This window comes from Gavia stellata, chromosome Z, assembly GCF_030936135.1.
Source record: "Gavia stellata isolate bGavSte3 chromosome Z, bGavSte3.hap2, whole genome shotgun sequence".
NCBI classification, from domain to species: domain Eukaryota; kingdom Metazoa; phylum Chordata; class Aves; order Gaviiformes; family Gaviidae; genus Gavia; species Gavia stellata.
In genome coordinates, this window is record NC_082637.1 from 26,617,998 (window position 1) to 26,640,511 (window position 22,514).

The following is a 22,514-nucleotide window of genomic DNA, read 5'->3' on the forward strand; positions in this document are numbered from 1 at the left end:
AGTGGAGTGGTCGGGGTTAAAAACAATCTCAATAAACTGATCTGGTTTGCAATGCAGACAATTGTGGTGGTGTAACAGAGAAGGGGACAAGGCGGTGGAGTGCAAAACGAGGGGTGGGATCTCCAAAAACTAGGATGAGGAAGGGGTGGGTTGCGGTCTTTGTAGCGAAGCCAGTCTGGTGGTGAGCTATTGCCAAGGTGACCGGCCTGTCCTCTCCCTTTCTCCCATCCTTTCCTCCCTCCCTCGAGTTGGATCTGGAAATCACATGGTGACAAGATGAGTCTTCTGCCAGAGCAGCCTTCACACTATGCTGGTTGTCGGGGCAGGGGTGGGGTTGGGGGGGCGGAGGGAAGGGAAGGTGAGGAAAGGTTTCTACCACATCAGCCAGCTGAATCAACTTGCCCTGGAGCTGCGTGACTGGGGGGAGTGTGTGGTTGGTGGCAGATGGAGGGACTGGCTGCAGGACCCGCAGCTAGATCAGCTCAGGCCACCAGGGAACCTCAGCCAGAGGCAGTAGTTCCATGGGGTTTATGCTAGTGTAGGTCACTGGTGCTACCAAAGAGGAAATCCTGCCTCCCACAGAGCCTCACCACCGCTGCCCTCTCTCGCTGGTCACCAAAACACTTACAGAGCCAGGCTATGAACAAGGTCAGAATATTCGTTCAGATTTAAATAATCCTTTTTATTTTTTCTTCGGATGTATCTTGGATAAGCGCTCATTTTGGCACAAAGGATGAGACTAGAAGGAATTTTAGGGGACAGGTGAGTCTGATTCTGTTGGCTCTGAAATTAAACCCCGAGGCTTCCATTTCATAAAACACGATGAAGCGCTCCAGCAGGTTTCTGCTGGGAATGTGCTTCATTTCATCCGCTCCCCATTCCCAGCCACATGCTCCTGATGCTTATTTTGCACCCATTCTGGCCCTCCTCGGGTACCTCCATGGATCCAACTTGCTAGCTTTGTTTTCCTCTGTCAGGTATGTTGAATCCGCTCATTGAAGGGGCTGACAGATGCCAGAGGCAGCGCAAGGCAGGAGGGGAGGAGGTCTGTGGGGTTGGAAGTGGGGAGGCAGAGGGAGAGCCAACCCTCCTAGTGCTGTCTGGCTGCTCCTGGAACCAGATCCCCAGGCGAAGGAGTGGGGAACCACACCTGCATTGGACCTCACTGCACTAAACCAGTCTGGTGAGCTCTGCAGCTGGAGCTGGACCCAGGCTCCTCAGAGGTGGTTGCTCCTCTCTGTCCTTCCTAAAAGCCGCCGCTTTTGTCCTTCTGGTTGTTTTTTCACCACCCTGTTGATAGAAGTGATGAATGTATGTCTCAGTCGCTGGGTCTCAGTGTAGATTTGTAATTTATCGGAGAGTTTGCAATTACGTAAAAGCAGGATATTGGCATGAAAGATAACCGTCTTCCAGGTTTGGGTCTGAAACATTTACATTTTCTGTTAGTTTTAAGAGTTTGGTAGTAAAATAGGAAAATTAAAACCAGAAAGCTAAAATTACGTTGAAACAGAATATCATTTTCTCTGTAATGTATAGGTTAAGAAAGCACAAATAAAATGCATAAAGTAACTTAAAAGTTGCATAATTAAAAAAATCTGATTTACATATGTTGGAAGGAAGAAAAAAAATGTTTTGCCCCATTTTTGTGACTTTGTCTTTAATAAAAAAAAAGGCAAGTTGTTGATGGTTTGGCAGCTGTCCAGGTGACGTCTGCTCTTCCATTGTGAAAGATATGCTTTCTTTTAGACAGCCTTATGGCATTTCGTCAAGTTTTGGTGATTCAGCTGAATTAAAAACCAACAAGATTTAAGTCTAAATTCCCCTAACTGCTAAACCAAACATATTTCTGACCACACAGTCATTGCTAGATGACCTGTCTTGAAGCAGTATTGAAACTTTATATCCCACAGAAGGCAATTTTATTTTGAGAATCAGGACTAAATGACATGGTGAAAGGAAATGTACCCTTTAATTCAGAGTTGTTAATCAGAATATGTCAGTACACACTGTATTATTTTTTAATCTAACTTGCTAAATTTATTAATTAATTTAGTGAATGTCACAAAATCTTGTAGACTACACGTGTAGCATCACTTTCTCTTCAAAAAGCATTTGAATTTCTTTAAATTAGAAAGATGTATTCAAAATAAATATGTTGTTGGGTGGGGCTGGTTTAGGCTGAAAAAACTTTTACCTTCATTTAAAATTCCAGTCTTAACCATAAACTAAAACTTCAAAGGCATAATAAAATTGTAGGCTACTAATTGTAGTCAATTTATTTTGAAGATATCTGTTCATAGAGGCAGACATCCAAGACAGAGAACTTGTAAAAACGTTTTGTGATTTTTCTCCAAACTTTTATTTGCCTTGAGCGAACTTAATCAAACTTTACATTGCTTTCCTTGACATTTGAAAAAAGGCATTACCTCATATATTGCACTATTTATTGCCAAAATAAATGATTGCTTATAAGGGGCTAGATCTGCTATATGCAGAATGAACATGTTATATATTACAATAGAGAAACCATCTCGGTTCTGGGACTGATGTATCATTCATGGGCATTAAAATTGCATTATAATGGCTGTAGCATTATATATTATATCTATATATATACCAAAATGATTCATCTTGATTAAGGAATAGACACTCTAGGCTCCTTTAGGCCCTATTTATTACTTTTTTTACCCAGGTGAAAGATGATTCCTGGGACAGGCAGGCCAGAAGTGATTTCTTCCCTACTTTTATTACTGATGATCTAGCTTGTTAAGAATTATTAAAAAAAAAAAAAAAAAAAAAAAAGGTGAAAAAAAGATCCCTGGTAATGGAGTTATTCAGTAGCAGCAGCTGATGTAGGTATGCATGGATGAGTGTGCTGTGTGGGCTTGGAATGGGATAAATATACTCCATGTCTGTGCCAGGCTAAGACCTGGAATCCACTCTCAGAGTCAAAATATGCAGAAAAGTGACAAGTATGGTTAGCTGACTGAGCTTACGTAGTGACAGCTGGAATGGGAGAATGGTCAAGAATGGGGAAAAAGACAGATACGTTCTTTGCTTCTCCGAATGTGTATTTCTCTGCAAAATTATACATACGGCTGCTGACCATCTGAACTCTCTCATCTTTTCATTACAAGAAAATCATAAATTGCAATGACCCCCTCTAAGTTTGTAAGGCAGGAACTGACAATATGTGACCCTGGAGCTGCGCGTGGTGCTCAACCACTTCACGTGGTGCTTTTCATGCTGGTCTGGCAGTTTTGGGCAGAGCTCAGCTCTGCTCCCTGATGGGAGGCCGCTGTTCCAGTCAGCTCTGCTGCCATTCACATCAGAGGTAAGGGGTGGTTTTCTTTTGGCTGTTGGCTATATGAAGTTTCTGGGGTTTAGCTCTTACTGTTGGGAGGTTTGGCCTGTGGTTATACGTTGCCTTGGCTCTTAGCCCACCTGCATCTCAGTGTGAACCATCCATCACTGCAGTATTCAATACTAAGTGTGTGGGGATTGCACGTTTGGTGAGCCTCATAAATACTAATCCCCATGTTTCCTTTGGGATGTGGATAATCTCTTCTAGAATTTAGAAATGTTAAGTCACTTGATAAAGTGTCTAATGCCAGTATCATGACTAGCATTCAGAAATCCCTCAGTACTGCTTCCTTTTTATGCTTCATTATATCCCGTACCTACTTGAACATAATGCTAACATTTTATATTTTTATACAGATCTTGACATAAACGTTAGATTACATTTTTCAATTGAAATATCTCTGAGCTGGAAACGTGTAAAGTTTTAATTGCACACAGGATGTTAGAGTCAGGTTTTACACTGCTCAGTTCTCTTTATCTTGAACATTGCTATCTTACAGTCATGCAACTGGGGTTTGGGTGTTTCACATATAAGGCCATCTCAACATGACCTTTGATGTCTTCAATAATTCATATATACTATTCCATTCAGTTCAAATCTGTTTCCTGGAAAAAATAAGATTTTGAATTTTTTTTTTCTTATTTTTCCATCAAAATGGAAAAATTTTGTGAAAATTGAGCATTTCCTTTTACTAGCTCTCATTTTGTGATGTTTGACCTTGTAGGCTGTATTAATAAGTTTGCTCTTATTTAGAATAACTTTATTTTTTTTATTCTGTAATTGTATAAAAATTTAATAATCTGGATAAATACTTTGCCCTGTTGATGTTCACAGGGATTTTTTGCTGCCATGAGAGTGATTCTGGATTTTACTCAATTGTTTGTGTGGTGTGGTTTTTTGTAAACACATAATCTGTTGTAAAAATCAAGGTGAATACTTTGAAACCAGAACGATAGTATTTTTGTATGCTTACTCTTGTTGAAATTAAGAAGAGTATGCATTTTGAAAGGTAAGAGACTGAGCATGATATTCTAGTATAAATCTTTCCTTTGAAATCCAACATTACTATGAGAAAACTGGAATTAGAAGGGATAATAGTGGATCTGTATGTTCACAGCATTCAACTTAGTGAATTAAGATAGGTGAGCTTTGCTGGGTGAGTTTGTCTATGGCACTGCCCTATGCCTTGTCAACACTATGGCAGGAAGTTATAGTGTCTCAGTGCTCATCTGTTTCTTCAAGATCAGTATTCTATTCATTCCTCCAAGGTTAAGGTCACAGCTATTCCTCAAACGTTTTTATTATAATAAAGTAACAGAAAGACTCGGGGGTTTGTAGAAAACTCATTATTGCCATAAAGCAGCAAAAGGTCACAAAATGTCTTTCCTCGGTGAAGTAGCAAAACCCCTTATTTCTTCGGTAATTCATTGTCATAGTATAGGCTGGAAGAGCCCTTGACATTTCCAGAGTTTCCTTGTTGAGGTGAAATAATTGCTCTATGCATCACAGTTCAAAAAAAGAGAAATTGGTTAAAAGTACATATATGCAAAGGCCTTGTTAGCCTGCAAAGCCATCTGCATTTCAAAGTGACTATAGCAAGCTTGTCCTTCCTTCTGACACGTTTTCATGGAGTCTCACATTAATTAAGGTATCAGACCTACAAACAGATGTGCAACTTCAAAAATGTACCTTATGAGTGAGGATGAGCAAAGACGAAGGTTATACAGATGTAACTGAAATGGAAAAATCACTTTCGAAGGGCTACTACTGACTATTGAGCTATCATTCAGAAACACTGTAGAGCATTTTATTTATTGTATTCATTATAAGCATGAAGGAAAAACTGTTGGTTTTAAAAGACTGAGAATAAAAGCAAAAATGAATTGACTCCAGCTGTGTGAGGATGTAGAAGTGTAGATGGAAGAAGGTGCATTGTGTGACTTTGAACCTTTTCAAAAAATACGCAACATTTTCTCTCTGGTAGGTAGAAGAGTCGTCTGTCTTCTGTAGTCATCAGTAACAACAGCGGTCCATAGCACTGCAGTAGGCCTAGAAATAACCATGACGAACTTTTTCGACTCTCATATTGATGGTGTTCGTTACTGTGAGGAGGGAAAATGCTACTTAATTAGACAGTGCTATTCAAAGCTACCTTGTAACTTTTAGCTTTGATTTCTATGAGACTTTTTGTCTTTGGTGCTTCGTAAGAAGGCAAAAGTCTAAGAAGCACTAAACAACCTACTGATCATGGGTTTGTTAATGTACAATAAGCAATGTCTATGCAAAAGCAGTCTGTTCACAAACAAGATATACTCTTATACGTACTTTCCTTAGAACAGTCTAAATAATCTGCTTGGGCTCATAGTGTTGTTCATCTATTAAAGTCAGACACTGAAACTTTGATATTTAACTTTCCCCATAGTAGAAGAATTTTTTTTCTATATTTTCCTGTAGATTTTCTCCCAGAAAGACTAAATTTGCAATGGATGTAAAACAGCTACAAATGTAATAGACCAAGTGTTGATCAAGACTTTTAAATGTATGTATTTTCTGAGACATGCAGTAAGCTCTAAATTTTGGCTTTATTGTGGATGATGGTGGCTGTGAGTGTTATGATAAGTATTCATAACATTTTCTTCTGCCTGTTTCTCCATCTCTTCCAATTTTTCCATCTCTTTCCAAAATTCCAGTCATAGAAGTAAGAGTTAATTCAGAGAAAATACAATGAAGTTGCTTCAAATCATATATCCCAAGACAGAATAGTCTAGTCATTTATAGCATTACCATTATAATCAGGAAGCTTTAAAAATTTCCTACATTTTGTGGAAGGTATCCCTAATTTTATTTTGACAGTTCATTGACTGAGATTTTCTGAAGTTCAGCAGTTATCAATAAAGACCTTAAAACAATTTGCAGAAGATCGAACCGAGCTTGGTGAGATTGGCATCTTCAGCCAGAACTGCTTATAGCCCAGTTGCCTGTCTTGTGTGCACTGGATCCCAGAGCTGAATCAGTTGCAGGAGGAACATGAGTTGCATTCATGCCAAGATAACAATGCATACTTTGCCAGAGCAATAGGGAGAATTTCTTACAGCTCCTCCTGGAGTTTGCTTTGTCTTGTGCATTTCTCGATGAAAACGAAGCAACAGGCAGCTTCCCAGAATCAAGTCTAACAAAAGGTAATTTTTGCCATGAAGTTTCCATTGTACAAAATGCTAAAAATAAATTTCTAGTACAGTGCCATCTACAAAGTTTCTAATGCATCTATGTGAAACACAGTGCAAAATTTTCTGTTTATAGGCAAGTGATAGTTTTGCCTGCGGAATCCTCATCTACTTGTATCTAAGACTTTTTATGCTTCTGTAGCTATAGGGGAGAGAAATACTCCATCTTCCCCTCCAATTCTGTTTATAAATGTATGGAGAACAGCCATGTGTTTCCATACTGTTGACAAACAAATGAGGCATTTAAAAAGACCTTATGTTTATAAATAAAAGATATATAAGGTCTAAGTGTGTCTCCCAACTGTAAAAATATTAACTATGCCTTTTGTTCTTTTGCTTTTTTATTTCTCAATAAAATTTTCTTTGAATATGTGGTCTTACTCTTATCTTGCAGGTGAGTAGTTGATTCATCTGACTGGTTGAAGATTTTAGGGACTGTATAAATTATATTACTACATTAGAGACAGTCACAATTTTCAGACTGTTTGGAAGACACCTGATTTAATATTCATCAGTGGAAATGAAAAATGTAGTACTTTTACTGCTCTCAATGCTATAACCACTGTGGTCTAGTGTATATACTAAAAACTTGAACCATGTTCGATGTATTATTTCATGATATTTAGGAGGAAAAAAAATCTCATGTTAAAGTAAAGCATGTTGGTGCTTAATCCAAAAACATAAAGCAAAGAAATTCAAATAGGATGGAAATCCAGTATAATTTCTGACCCAGTCCATAGATTCATACTACTTCTATTATGTGTGCAGCCAAACAATGTGAAGAGTACAGCTTTCCAATTGCTAAAATGGCCTTCACTGGAAATGGTGTATGCTGAAAGGTATTTATATGTTCATACGATCCCACATTAAACCTTCCTGCACCTTCTGTCTGTTCTCCCCAGACCCAGGTACTTCCAACCTAGGAAATACCGAAGGAAATCCGGTTTTTTTTTTCACATGCCATTCTGTTTTTTCTGGTGTAATGTGGAGACCCTAATTTGGATGTATTTGTAGGCTGCCTACAAAACAAACTATAGACCAGACTGCTTGCAAATGAAAATCACCCTGTGCCTACAGAGTATTTTGCATCTATGGATGCTAGAAAAATACATATATCATTGATCTAAAATTTAGAAGATAGTAAAAAGTTAAGAATCTGTTCCAAATGGTGTACCCACTAAATTTGCTTACTGTCTTATACAAATTAAAAGTTTTATCTACAAATTTGGTATGAGTGGAAATTGAAATTACCCAAACCCACCCAGATATCCCATCACCAAGTTAAAGGCTTATTTTCTGTGTTATCATTCAAAATATTTGTGTGTATCATATGATGTGACATGGAAAATATGGAGAAAACCTCCATCCTGGAGTTTCATACAGTCTGTTGGGGAAAAATCTCTCCTGCAAGATGGGAGATCGAAGTTCAAAACCCTTTGTAACAATCAGGGTAACTCAGGGCATGAATTTGGGTCCCCAAAGCCCAGAAGCATATCCCCAGTGTTGAGCTAGATTTTTTGGAAGGGAGAGAAAACCTCTCATTTTGTCAGGTACATCCTCATGTGAATTTAACTCTTACTTTTCAGTTTAATTTTCTCTTTATTAAAAATTTATGGAAGTTAAACATTCAATTCATCTGAGCCTTTTCTTTATTTCCAGTTTAGTGAAAATTAAATAAGCTCACCATCAAATTGACATCTGTTTCTAATTGCTTTAGTGGACAAACAGTAATTTATATAGCATGCAGTTGGCTAGGGTTTTCGATGTGACCTGAAAATTTCCCCCTTTAGGGAGAAAGCTATTGGACAGTTGGAAAAATGCCGTTGGAGGAAAGTTCAGAAGATGTGGTTGTGGGAAGCAGCGCTGACCACAAAGAAAAGTTATAGGGTGGCTTCCTGAGTTTTACTGCAGTGAAGTTATGGTTCATTTCTTGACTTTGTGTTTCCCTTTCTGGCTGCATGCTCCTATAAAGAATGTTTGGGTGCCTGTTACCTGAAGCCTGCCTTTATTCTGCTGTTTCAGTGCTGCAGGGAAGATCAAGCGATATGTTTAAGTAAACAGTTTCTAGATCTTAACTTCTGAGCTTAGTGACATGGGAAAATTACAGCAGGGAAAAGTACTCTGGAATTCAGTTTTCTCTGCTCATCCGTAGGCCACATTTTTTGGTAACACGGGATTGTGTGCTGTTACTGATTTTTTTTTTTTTTTTTTTTATTAGTTTCTTAAGCTTTTTCTTCTGAGAATTGGCAAATCGTGTATTGGCACTTCTGTTTTGTTTTGATTTCATAATCACTTTAATTTGGGGATAATTGGGGGGGTGGTTAAAACGTATGTGTTGTTGCCACAAATGATTGTTGTGAACACAAATGGGGAAGCCTTTCATATAAAGGTTTTGTGGATAACACACTGTGTCTGCTGAACTGTATGCATAAAGGGGAATTTAGCTTCATTTGTTTGATTAAGAGAAGTTGGTAGGGTGTAAATTCCTTGTTTGTTACTACTGATGCTTAACCAGATGCTGAACCAGAGCCCACTGGCTCTGGTTTCAGTGTGGGCTTTTTCAAGCCCTAGCAGACCTCCCACTGTTCCACTGCTGAGCATTAGTAAGGGACAGTGAACCTGCCAGTCATGCAGGTTTTGTGTCTATGCATGTGGAGAGATTTCTGGGAGGCTGAAGGCTGCTTTCATGAGGGTAATTTTTATGTGGAATTCCATAATGTTTAAGAAAATCTGTGATTTTTTACCTACGGCTTCTGCTATTGTAGCACAAAACCAGGCTAAGGTGATTTGGAGTCTGCAGTGTCTATTGATAGAAAAGTAATCACCTATGATTTTTTGAACTGCTTGCGTTTTCTTTCTTTTCTATTTAATGGGCATCATGTAAGCAAATGTTTTAAATCCTGGTGATAGAGTTTAATTATTTACATTAGAACAGAAGGTGTGATGTGCAAAGCCTTTTATTTGTTTTAATGGAAGCAGTAGGAGAATGATACCATTACCATTTTTCTGACAATATGTGGAAGCTGGTGAATAGAGTAGAGATTTCTTGGATGATTAACCTAGTATGTTGTTTTCAAAGACGATAATGAACATACTAGAAAATACTCTCTTTCTGTTTGGATTTCATATATAAGTGGGTTTTGGTTCACCCGTCCCAGACTTCTGTCTGGGGATCTCCTCTGTGGTTTTTATAGACTACTAATCAGATCACAAGAGGCAGGGAGACATATGCATTGCTTTACTATGAAAATAATACCGGTTATTGTTTATTGCTTTTAAGTTCTAGTGGAAGTAGTGAGTGGTTTTTTCCCAGAGTTTGGTTCAACTATTAAGCAGAATTCTACCCCGTGACATACAAAGTTGTTCACTCCTCTCTAATAAAAACATTTTCAAAGAAACTTTTTTTGAATCACTAATAAAGTTTTAGAGTATAATCTCAGCAGAATTTAAAAAAAAAAAAATTGAACAGCTAATATATCCCCTTGAGACTTGTCATTGTCAGGTGACACTACCTTTTGAAAGCCTGTCTTCCTGGAGTGACAGTCTTCAGTGAGTTGCCAATCTGTATGCACAAGATTGAATTATTTTAAATGCAGTATCTTTTTTTGGACATAGGCGTAAGTGCCACCTCATTCCCTAAAGCTGTCTTATTGCAAGCACTACTTTCTGCAGTTCAGTAGTTTCTTGACTTCTGGCTATATGACACAACCTTGTTATGGCTGTGTTCCTTGGTTTGAGGGCATAATGGACAGAATCCTGTGATGAGTGCCTCTTGTCACACCTATAGCTCTGTATGTGTCTCTCCAGCCTCCGTTAGCAGAGATATGCCTGAAAACATGAGGGGTCCCAATGATCCTCCCCAGAGTCTTTGCAAACAAGCAGGACTTTATTGCAATGCTGTCTTAGTGACAATCGTAACTTATGTGGTGCCTACTGACAAAACAAAATCTCTTTTATCACACAGGGTTAAGGACGTCAGGGGACCAGCAGCTCAGAGAGGTGTTCTAGCTGTTCTGATAGCAACAGATACAGATAGCTGAGATACAATTAAAAGAAGATTTTACAAAGCAATAGAATAACATGGAGGTTTTCCAGGAAACTTCTTCAGTGATTGAAAAAAAATGGCATGTAATTGAATTTGAGGATGTAGCCAAGATTATATTTGTTCAGAGAAAGTAGTCTAGTCCAGTTGGAACATGATTGCTACTGGCAAAAGCAGACGATGAATTTCCTGGGTGAAGAATTTATGTCTCATCCAGTGTTTCATCATGTTTGAGTTTTTCTCTGTGGGTACGTGCTGTGTAGTAGTGCCGTTCCACATTGAAGATGATGTCTAGTCAGGTCAGGTAGAGACTGTAGTCGTACTGAATATGCTAACAACTACCAACATGATGTGGTTTTACTCAAGATACTTCACGAGGTCTGAGTAGTAAGCACTCAGACTATTTGGCCCGTGTGTTACATTGATATATCCCCTGTCAATTAAAACAATAAGGTTTTGATTATTTGATTCCACTTGGCTTAACATCACACAAGATGGGAAGAAACTTCCTTTGGTCATGCAGAGGATGGAAGCAGCCTGGTCCCTGGAGTTCCATAGAACATATGAATTTAATTAAGCAGAATGTACATCTAGCAGAGGCTTTTAATTCATGAGGGATTGCACATGTCACCCAACTTTGTAAGTGGTTTCTGAACCTTTTCAGTCCTACTGTATTCTTTTTGAGATGGGAAGACCAGAACTACAGTCTTCTAGTTGCATAGAGCTTTTTCCTTTGTTCGTGAGTCCTTTTCTAATAAATCCTTGCACTCAATTTTCTTTTTGACCAGTGCTGATATAATTCTGAAAAAGCATCAGCTCAATCTGTCATGATCCCAAGGTTTCAGTCTTGGACAATTACAGGTGACATGCAGGCCATCATTTTATATGCGAATTTAGCATTGTTATTTCATGCACGCATCACTTTACCTGTGTCTATGTTAAATATCATTGCCTATTTTAATACCTACTCAGCCAGTCTCATAAGGGCCTTCTGTCATTCTTTACAGTCAGCTTTAAATAACTTATTGTCATCCACAAACTTTGTAATCTCACTGTTCAGGCCCTTTTCCAGGTCATTTGGAAAATGTTCAACAGTATGGATCCCAGTACAAATTCCTTTAGGAATCCAATGGTGGCCTCTCCAGTGTGAAATCAAAACTTTTTTTGTTTCCCATTTTATTAGATGATTTTCTATCTATGTGAGAATCTTTCCTCTTGTCCCATGGTTACAGGAAGTGTTGGTGATATTTCTGCTGTGGCTGAAAGCTCTTGAAGGCACTTTACACCTGCAAAGCAGTAGCACCTGTTTATTTGTTTCAGATGTGTTTATAATTTTCACTGGAAAGAGTGTGAGCCATCTAAAATCTTAATTCACCCTGGGTTTTGTGGCTTTTCTTAATGCATGTTTTTCAGTCTTTTCCGTCAAGCATGTTGCAATTAAGCTTGGAGCTTTTTGTGATTATATTTTCCCTGTCATATGGCTGAATCTGCTGCTACATTATATTATCATAATTAGAAATTTAACTATAGAGAATGCTGATATTTTTCATTTTTTCCTTTGGGAAATATACTGCAAAAGCTAACATCCTTGTTTTGCAGATGAAGAAGCAAAGGTAGAAGCTTCATTTGCCTCTGTTGTCCATAAAGGGCACTGATTATATGTAGCTGCTTATAGAAGAATGTTTTTGTCACTGTGTAGGATATTGGAAAATTGTAGAGGCATAGTCATTCTCACACTCACTTAGGCTGTTTAGATTAACTCTTTGGGCAGGGCTCTGTCTCCCAAATAAATAATAAATAAACGTTCTTTCGTGTTTCTCCAAAATTGCTCTCCAGTACCCAACATTGCCTCCCTGCACACTAGTATTGTAGACCACAGTGTACAGAAATATAGCATGCTTCAAGCAATATTGTTTTGGACCCTTTAAATTTTGTGGTCAGTTCCTCGCTAAATGGCATGTTAGACAGAACTGTGTGCTCTTTGATCTCTTACCAACCAAGAAAACTTCTTCTCAACATGGATCATTTTCATCATCTTAATCATAGGCTGAAGGCAGAGTATTTTATTTTTAGATGTACTGTCTATTTATATCACCACATTTTAGGTTTCTACCAATTACTTGAGTTGGTCTCGTTGAAGGAAAGAAGAAGGAGAGCTAGAGAAATGAAAAGAGTAATTGATCTATGCTTATTAGATCTGTGTAAATATCATATATATACACTGATACAGAATATGTATTCCCCTATATATTCCCTTTCTTGAATCTCAGCTGAAAATTTGCAGTTTATGTTCTTCCTTCTTATGATTAAAAATTAGATAGCGAAGGTTAAGTGAATATACTCTTAAGACATTTAATAAAATGTTTCCACAAATTTATCTTTTAGACTGATCTAAAGAACGAGCCTTTCTTTAAGAAAAACCATTCAGATTGTACCTTTTTTTTTTCCTAACCTTGCAAATTTACACAATATGGATGACGATTATGCTTAAATCTTTTTTTACCAAATTATGGTTACATGATACTTGGAATATTTGCTTTGCAAAGTAGAAAGGAAAAGATTGAAACAAATCATAGGAAATATTTACAAATATGCTGACAGATCTGAATTTTCCAGCCTACCTACCAAGTACTGTGTTGCAGAGGCTTTTTGTTGATGTCTTTGCTATTTCTTGATTTTGCTTGCATTAGGAAAATGGTTTTCTTTTAGTATTTGCTCTTGACTGAATATTAAATATTTCAGAGAATATCAGTGAAACTTGTCAGGAACATCATAAGACTCAGAAAAATAAACAAGTTGGATTTATAGGCCCCATACAGGAAGAGGAGTAGAGAGCTTCTGGTAAGACATCTAAAGCTGTAAAATGTAGTAAAACTGGATCAACCCTTCTTTTTTTTTATTACTATGTCACATTGCAGGCGTCAAAGGGTCACAAAGTTATTTTGGTGTACAGCAGTAGTAGAATAATTTTAAAAATTTGAGTTACACAGAAAATAAATGGATTTTCAGACATTTTTGGTTTTTTGATGGTGATCAGATAAATTAGTATTTTTTTACTTTAGATAAGTTTCTGATAGGTAACGAGGATTGTATGAGCCAAGGAATAGATGATCGATTCTCAAGCATACATTGATCCCCAGAGAAGAAATGTGAAGAAATGTTTCTTCCTATTTTCCAACCCCAGAAATCATTGCCAGTTGGACAGGTGAACTAATGAGTTAAGCAGAAGGCTATTGTAAGTGTATGCAGAAATGCATAGGAAGACAGTCTTTTTCTCTGGCAGAGCTACCCACCTAACTTAAATGATGTATTAAATCAGGAGTACACATGGGATACAGAATGACGTCAGAAGAGCTTTTTTGAAAGGCTAGGAGGAAAAAAACAGGGCTAAGCACATTGCATCATTTTTTATGATCTTCCCTATGCTTAAAAAGTGAAGTGAAGGAACAGATTGCTGGGCACAGTAAGCAGTTTTGGTTCATCTTTTCTGTTTTACTTTGAATCATCAGCTATTAATTACTTCCTGGGACACTGCTGGATTGGATGTACCAAATAACTTCTTCAGTATGGCAAAACCTGTCATCTTGTAACATTTCTGTAAATTGTAGGGGCTTTTTTTTAATTTAAAATTGTATGACTAAAGCAGGAAATAATGCAGGTATCAGATTCTGATCTCAGTCACAGTAGTATAAATCCGGTGTGAATGCATGATTTCAATTACTTTACTCATGGTTTACATTCTGGTATAAGTGAAAAACAAGCCTTCAGCAAATAGCTGACTTGTCTGCACTGATATGGACTGATCTGTGCATTGGAAGCCATTGCTAATACAAATTAATATTCTCATTTTGTTATGCTATGCCTCCTTTTAAGAATAGCACTGAAAGTAAACAGCAGGGTATGCTAGGAATGCCTCATGGTGTTCATGAATTTGTAAAAATACAGTTAAACCTTCATCTGAATCATACATACTTACAGAGGAGGGCGATCAAGATGGTGAAAGGTCTCGAGGGCAAGACTCCTCGTTGAGTCTTGTATCAGAAATAGTGTGGCCAGCAGGAGCAGGGAGGTGATCCTGCCCCTGTACTCGGCGCTGGTGAGGCCGCACCTCGAATCCGGTGTGCAGTTTTGGGCCCCCCACTATGAGAAGGACATTGAGTTGCTGGACCGTGTCCAGAGAAGGGCGATGAAGCTGGTGAGGGGTCTGGAGCACAAGTCTTATGAGGAGCAGCTGAGGGAACTGGGGTTGTTCAGTCTGCAGAAGAGGAGGCTGAGAGGAGACCTTATTGCTCTCTACAATTACCTGAAAAGGGGTTGCAGAGAGGTGGGTGTTGGTCTCTTCTCCCAAGTGACAAGTGATAGGACAAGAGGAAATGGCCTCAAGTTGTGCCAGGGGAGGTTTAGACTGGACATTAGGAAAAATTACTTTACCGAGACAGTGGTGAAGCATTGGAACAGGCTGCCCAGGGAGGTGGTTGAGTCACCATCCCTCGAGGTTTTTAAAAGACATGTAGATGTGGTGCTTAGGGACATGGTTTAGTGGTGGACTTAGCAGTGCTAGGTTAATGGTTGGACTTGATGACGTTAAACATCTTTTTCAACCTAAATGATTCTATCATTCTATGATTTTAATCTTCCTTGTCACATCTCTTTTTATCTCATATGTTTTTTCTGTGTCTGTTTTGTAACATGGGGATCAAAAATGCACAAGGACCTAGGTGGTTCCATAGTGTCCCATTCCTTGCCACTTCTAATACTGGTTTTGCTTTTCTTGACTGCCGCTGAACATTACCTGTTCATTACAGCTTCGCAAACTCTTCCCTACATGGCAACAGCTTATTCAGAGCACATTCTTTTGTGTATGCAGAGTGAGGATTGGCTTTCTTCACCCACGCTGATTACTTTCCCTTTTGTGGTACTTATGTTTGTGCATTAGCAAGGCTTAATGCCTTGAAAGATTGTTCACTTTTTACAAAAGTCCCACGTATTGTCTGGTCATCATTCAGGATGTTACTTATATACTTATCCAGTAGTACATTTTTCAAGGTCCTGCCTGAAGACTATGCTATGGAATATTCAAATTATCAAAATGGCAATTATTTTTGCAAATGCAGCTAACATTTTTGACTGATGCTTTCTGAGCATCTTGCATAGATTCTTCAGAGTTGATGACATTGGTCTTCTGAAAAATCAGGTCTTTTGAAGATACAAATTAGCTATTGAAAATTATTTAGGGTTTTACATGCTAATTTGGAATATATATCTGTTTATAGAGACAATGTTCGATAAGGGAAATAAAAGAACTAAGCTGAAGTTTTCATAAGGGGCAAAGGGCCAGGTTTTTAAAGTGTTTAGATAATAAAATGCTGTTGCAGATAGTGGGAGTTGGCCATGTCAATTCCTTTTAAAATCTGATCTTGAAACCGTTTTTCAGGCTGTTAAGACTAAGGATGATCTTGAAATATGATATAAACTCCAAAGTCACTTACCAAGGACAACATTTTCTGAAGGACTTGTTTTTTCTATGGAGATATAAAAGCTATTTAATACTTTTTGGTGACCTACAACTTCAAACAAAACACTAAAATATTTAGATCAATTCGTTGTGGCATTAAATATTTGAAAATAAATAGCTGAATGAAATTTCACTGCTTTCTTAACTAATAAAAGTTGTATCATTTCCCAAGAGACTACTTAAAAAGAAATATAGCAGCTGGTGAGGCTCCGAAGTTGGGCTTCAGGAAACAGTGGCTTCTGTTCAAAAATAAGAAAATTCATGGCAAAGACTGTGGGAATTTTCTTTTAAGGTAAAATCAAAGCTTTAGTATTTCATTAGCCACTGATACACTGGTGATCAAACAGCAGAAAAATAAAATGTCTAGCCTCTGCATAAGCAAAAGCATCACATTTTTTATATATAAGTCTATAAGGAGTGTATGTGGGCATGTGAAGGCAGACTTGATTACACAGACCATTAAAGGGCATCTGTCCTCTCACTGCTGAATTAGTCCACGGGCCTGGTCAACCATAATGGAAAAAAAGAAGAAAGAAACCCCAACAATCTAGAAATTATTTTGTTTTCTTGAATCTTATTTTAAGTCTCATGCATGGCATTCTAAGGATATTTTGCAAACTATATCAAAAAATACAATCTTTCATACTGTTTATTTGAAGTATTTTAAATAATTTAGCCTGTGTAATACTATGCCTTCACATACCATAGTTCAGCAATCAGAAGCATATTCTCCATGCTAAGCCTTAAAATCAGAAATGCAGACTCACATAATTTTTTCCTTTAGACCAAGCCTTAATGTTGTAATTTTGAGATGTAAGTTTTAAAAAATACGGTTGTGTTTTTTGATCTGCTGAATGTCTTTCATTGTGCTTTTTAAGAAAGTAGATGTCAAAGATGAGTATTCCCAGTAGCAAACAGTATGACAGAATAATACATAACATAATGATGTTGAAAAGTAAGCAATATTAATCTTTAAACTGTTTTGTATCTGCTACAGACATCACAGGGCTGTGTGGGGATTTATCTTCCAGAAGAGATTCTTCTGGGGGTATTTATGAAGTTTTCCTTGTTTTTATAGGGGTTTGGTTTTTTTCACCGTCAGCTTCAGTGCTTCATGATCTAAGATGAGCTGAGACTTCCCCAATCTGTGTATGCGTACTCTAAACAAGTCATCCCCTTTTATAGCCTTATTTATCTGGGAACATTATACAAGTCTGATGTAAACAGGGAACTTGGGTATGCACAGAAAGTGCTTATTAAAGAAAAACTGATTCAAAGTGTGAAGCCCAGTAATAAAATAGAAGCATAGCAGGACCTTCATAAAAAATAGAGGAATTGTGACCCAGCATTTCCTTTCCAAACTTTCTGTTGCTCTCTTCTATCAGAGGTCTATTTGCCACACTGTGATGTACAGAATTTACTCTTTCTAGAAACCTCTAGTTCTGCTTCTAACATTGGATCTCACATGATCATTGTACACCTCTTTCATTTCAGTGGCAAAAATGTGTCAGCTGAGTCCTTCAAATTCCCTAAACTGATTGCAAGTAATCTCTTGAAAAATGCTAGAAAATCAACATTGGTTTCTCTCCACCTCCTGTTGTCTTGTTTCTAGTCTAACTATAGAGCTGCCGTCTGGTAGTCTTTTGGTAAACAGGTATCAACTGATACAGTTAATATAAAACTCTTATATTTTATGTCTTAAACTCCTATCTTGTTTGTGAAGCTGATACGCAAGATGGTTTGGATGCTCCTAGGGTGTCTGTCTGACTCCCTCCTGATTTTGGTAAAGAACTGGTCTCCTGATCATCCGTGGTGTGTGCATGTTAATTTTTTTCTGAGCTCCCTCCTATAAGGAGCTTCAGGTTTCCTCTTGAGAGCGAATTTACACATAGTCAACACTTTAGAGTTTTCTGCAGTATCTGGATATTGGGCCACGTCATATATAACTCTACCAAAGACATGCTTCATGCTGTGTCATGCCATAGAAGTACCTCTTTGGCCAGCTATAGATCTGTGTGAATGTAGCCAGCTCAGTCCAGAGAGACAGCTCTCTGCATGTAGATGCAAGTCAGGACCTGGAACTTGGTCCCTGGAGTGATCTAAGAGAATTAACAGTATTGTTAGCATTGGTTCAGGAGATCTTTCAATCCTATATTCCTAGCTGCCAAAAGATACAGGCACTTGCATGAGCAAATTTAGCAATTCCAGTAATGAGCATTCTTACTATAGGTATATGAGATACACATATAATATCTGCATAAGAAATGAGTCCAGTTATCCAGACTCAGGTGTGACATTTTCCACTGGTATCTTTTTGGGGTGCAGTTCAAGTTCTGAGTTAAATACATCCAGTGAATCATAGCACAGGTCTTCGCACATATATATAACAAATTCTTTATCCATTACCTAAAAACGGATGATACTGCTTTGTTTTTCCAACAGAATTCTAAAATGACTTCATGCATATGCAATGTACCTAACTTAGTTTACTGTTTCATTAAGGTCTTGGCATTGACAACAGGACATCTTTACCACAGAGCAATTCTTCTCCATGGGATGATACACTTTTCAATATATCCATGCATGCAGCAATCCGACATGGAAAATGGAAGTTACTAACTGGGTATCCAGGTAATGAAGCAACTCCTTTTTGTACAGGGTATCATATCTCCCACGCCCCAAACACAGTTTAATTCTGTTAGATCTATTTTTATTTCTTTTAATTATTCTACTGACTTCTCAGGTTTTTGATCACATGTAAACATCTAGAAGGGGCACTTCTAAAATCAAAAAAACCATACTCTTTCATTTTGCAAATATTTTGTATACAAATTACTTTCACAGTAGTGGAAAAACTATCATAGAATCGTAGAATATCTCAAGTTGGAAGGGACACATAAGGATCATTGAATCCAAGAAGAAAGTCCATGAAATTAATTGATATGAAATTAAGTGACATGGAAGTTTGAATCGCAATGGTGCAGCTTTTTTGTATCAACAGGACTCCTGTATAGGTAGCCCTGGACTAGAGAGACTCTGGTGCTAGGCTCAAGTTAAGGAATGCAGCAACAGTCAGTGGCCACTGTCTTGTCAAGGGAACTAGTGAATTCGTCAATTACAGTATAACTCTAGGTCTCCACACTGCTGCTCCATATCTGAGAACTAACCCTTGGTCTGTTCCTGTTTCTGCAGGCTGCAGTCATTGGTTCCCTCCACCATCTTTGTTCAATGAGCCAAACATTCAATCATCTGATCCACCAACAAAGAGACTTTGGCTCTTTGATATCATTCGTGACCCTGAAGAGAAAAATGATTTGTCTGAAAAATATCCTCATGTGGTGGAAAAACTGCTCTCACGACTTCAGTACTATTATAAACATTCAGTGCCCGTGTTCTACCCTGACGAGGATCCCCAGTGTGATCCAGCAGCAACTGGGGCTTGGGGTCCTTGGGTATAGTGCACAGCACTACATCCTGCAAAACACCCCTGTAGCAGAGTCTGGTTTATGGATTCAGGGTCCTAGTCACATATTTCTTACCTTGTTTATTAAACTATTGCTAATTGTGAGCTCATTCCTTGAATAATTCAGTATTTCTTACTCTTAAAATATGTTGGGAATCTTATTTCAGTCTTTTCCCACTCTCTCCTTCCCAACAATTGTATGTGAAACGTTGGTAAAATTCGAATATTGTTTGAATATTCTTTGTTCAGAATATGCTTTTAATGCATAACGTAAAACGTTGCCTCCCTCCTTGAAACAGATTACTTATCTTAAAAAGCTGCAATGAATTGTGGCAGTAGGGACATCCGGAATGCATCCGTCTTGTGGAATAAACTGATTTTTGATTTCACATTTGTCCAGAAGACAAATTCTATTGGAAGCTGTTACATATCTGTAAAGAACAGAAAAAAAATACAACAGTTGACATAATAATTTTTGCCTTTACATGCACCTCCATCCAGAAAAGGGAACAGATGGAAATCTCCCACAGTAAAAAAGCCCAAACCTCCCAGAATACGCCAAAATCCCTAATCCTTGTTCACTGTTAAGGTATCAAACTGGAGTAGAGAGGGATGGTCAACTAGAGTGTAGGGCTGTCAGGCAGAGGGATCTTGACAGGCTGAAGAAATGGGTGAAGAAAGACTTCACGAAGTTCAACAAAGGCATAGTCCTACACTTGGGGTGGAATAGCCCCATGCAGGAGTACACACTGGGCTATGACCGGATAGAAAGCATTTTTGTGGGGGAAAAAATCCAGGCTTCCTGCTGGACAATCAATTGAACAAGAGTTGCCATGTGCTTTCTTGGTGAAGAAGACCAGCCCCATGTTGGTCCTATAAGAGAATGTAGCCAGCACATCAGGGGAAGTGTTTGTTCCCCTCTATTTAGCACTGGAGCATAGCATCAGATTTTGGGCTTCCCTGTACAAGAAAAGTATTGACAAATCAGAGTTAGTCCAGTGGAGCACCATGAAGATGATCACAGAGAGGAGAGCAAATGAAGGGAGGTTAAATGGGTTAGTTTATGCTGGAGAAGAAGGAGAAAGTGGAAATTGCTATCTTCAGCTACCTAATGTGAGGGCATAGAGAAGATGAAGCCAGACTCTTCTCAGAGGTGCACAAAGATAAGAAGCAGACAGGGAACATGTGGAGTTCCAAATCAGTATAAGAAAAGAAAAAAGAAAATCACACCATGACGTTAGTCAAATATGGGAACTGTGAGGTGAGACTATGGCATCCCTGTCCTTGGGAGATGTTTAATCCTTGGTTGGAGAAAACCCTGAGCAATGTGATCTATCCCTGAAGTTGGGTCGAATTTGAAGTTGGCCCTGCTTTGGTGGTAGTGGTGAGGAACAATCAGGTGACCTCCAAAGGGCCCTTTCTGCATGAAGTATTTCATGATTCTATGATGAACAAAACCTTGCTTTTATTGCCTGCCTAGTGAGTACCCTTTCTTCTCAGATTTTGTTTCTTTATTACCATAGTAGAGACTGTTTTCATTCTGAAGCGGGCTCTGAGCCATGAAGAAACCAGGCCAAGCAACATTTCTCAGTTACTCATCAAATTGGTGCAAGATCAACCCACCAGCTTTCTTAATGTCTCAAACCTCTGGAGTCTGGCCAGAGTTCTGGTACTGCTTCTCAGTGTTCTTAGCCAAGTTCTCAGGCTGCAGAGCTCTAGTTGTCATCCTCTCCAGAAAGCAGGGCTCTAATTGCCTATTTTCTAGCTCCAGGACCAACTCCTATAAATTGCACTAAAATTTTGCACACCTTTTCCCAGTTTTCCCTCAGGAGAGTTGTGCTAATTGTTAGCAAACAGATTGATGAAGAGACAGACTTGACAGAATTTGTGGATTTTTTTAAATAGAAAGATAAAGCATGTAGAAGATGAAACTCAAGAAAACTGAAAATGAACAGAAATTCCTGCCTTCTGATACAGCTGATTATCCATTACACTGTCTTAAATCTAGCTTGCCTTTTCCACCTTTGATTTTCTCCTACAAGTAGAAGTGAAGCCAAAGCTCTCCAGAAGCCTGTTCTGCTGTTTGTCTTTTTCTCAAAGAGCCTCATGTTTCTCTCTCTCCTTTGTCACTTCTGCTCCTTTATTTCAGTATTTTTTACATTCTATTTCATTCATTCTCTTCAGCCTTGAAGATGAGGAAAGAAGAAAAATAGTCTGGGATGAAATAATTCTCCTATAGTGGGCAAATGTGTATTCTCTGTGGTTTGGTTGGATATGTTTTAGAACCCTGTTTCAGACCAAGATTCAATATCCTTCTCCATTCATCCATCAGTGGCTGAAAGCAGATGGTTGCAGCAAGATATGAGCAGTGCAAGCATATGTAATAAGCTCTTCAGATTGTCACTCACCTTCTAAACGATCACTCAGAGCCTCAGAGATTTAACTTCTATGTATTTAGTTGCCTTTAGTGATTTTTTTTTTTTTCTCTTCCTTGAGGTTGAACACCCTTTCCATTGGGGTCCTTGGGCATAGCGCACAGCCTTACCATAACTTGTATACTGTTGGTATTCACACAATCTCACATTTCCACTGCTTAACTAGACTGTGTGATGAATCATCTGTTTGTTTGTGACCTGCTTCCAGGTAATTTGAATTTTCACTGGTAAAACACATATGCTGTGATAGAAGCTCTTACTATATTCCATTTAGCAGCTTTCATATTAACCAGTATCTTTAAAATATCAAAAAGAATTTATATGTTCTGCAAAGGTAGTCTCCAAACTAATACCTGATCATATCTCCTTCCACGTCATGAAACACATTTAAGCTTTTCTTTCTGTTCACTCAGCTCCTGCTCAGATTTTAGCTAACATACAGCTCATGCACAGGCCTGATGTGTGTTGGGA

The 22,514-nt window shown here is 38.3% G+C and overlaps 1 protein-coding gene across 1 annotated transcript in view; it reads left to right on the plus strand.

The window, feature by feature from the left end:
- The window catches only part of ARSB (arylsulfatase B), a 64,475-nt gene extending 44,478 nt beyond the window's left edge, over positions 1–19,997 (plus strand). Inside the window, exons 7-8 of the mRNA XM_059833483.1 lie at positions 18,648–18,776; positions 19,338–19,997. Coding sequence (XP_059689466.1) covers positions 18,648–18,776; positions 19,338–19,603 — 395 coding nt within the window. The 3' untranslated portion in view covers positions 19,604–19,997. The remainder of the gene's footprint in view (positions 1–18,647; positions 18,777–19,337) is intronic.
- The last annotated feature ends 2,517 nt before the right edge of the window (positions 19,998–22,514 follow it).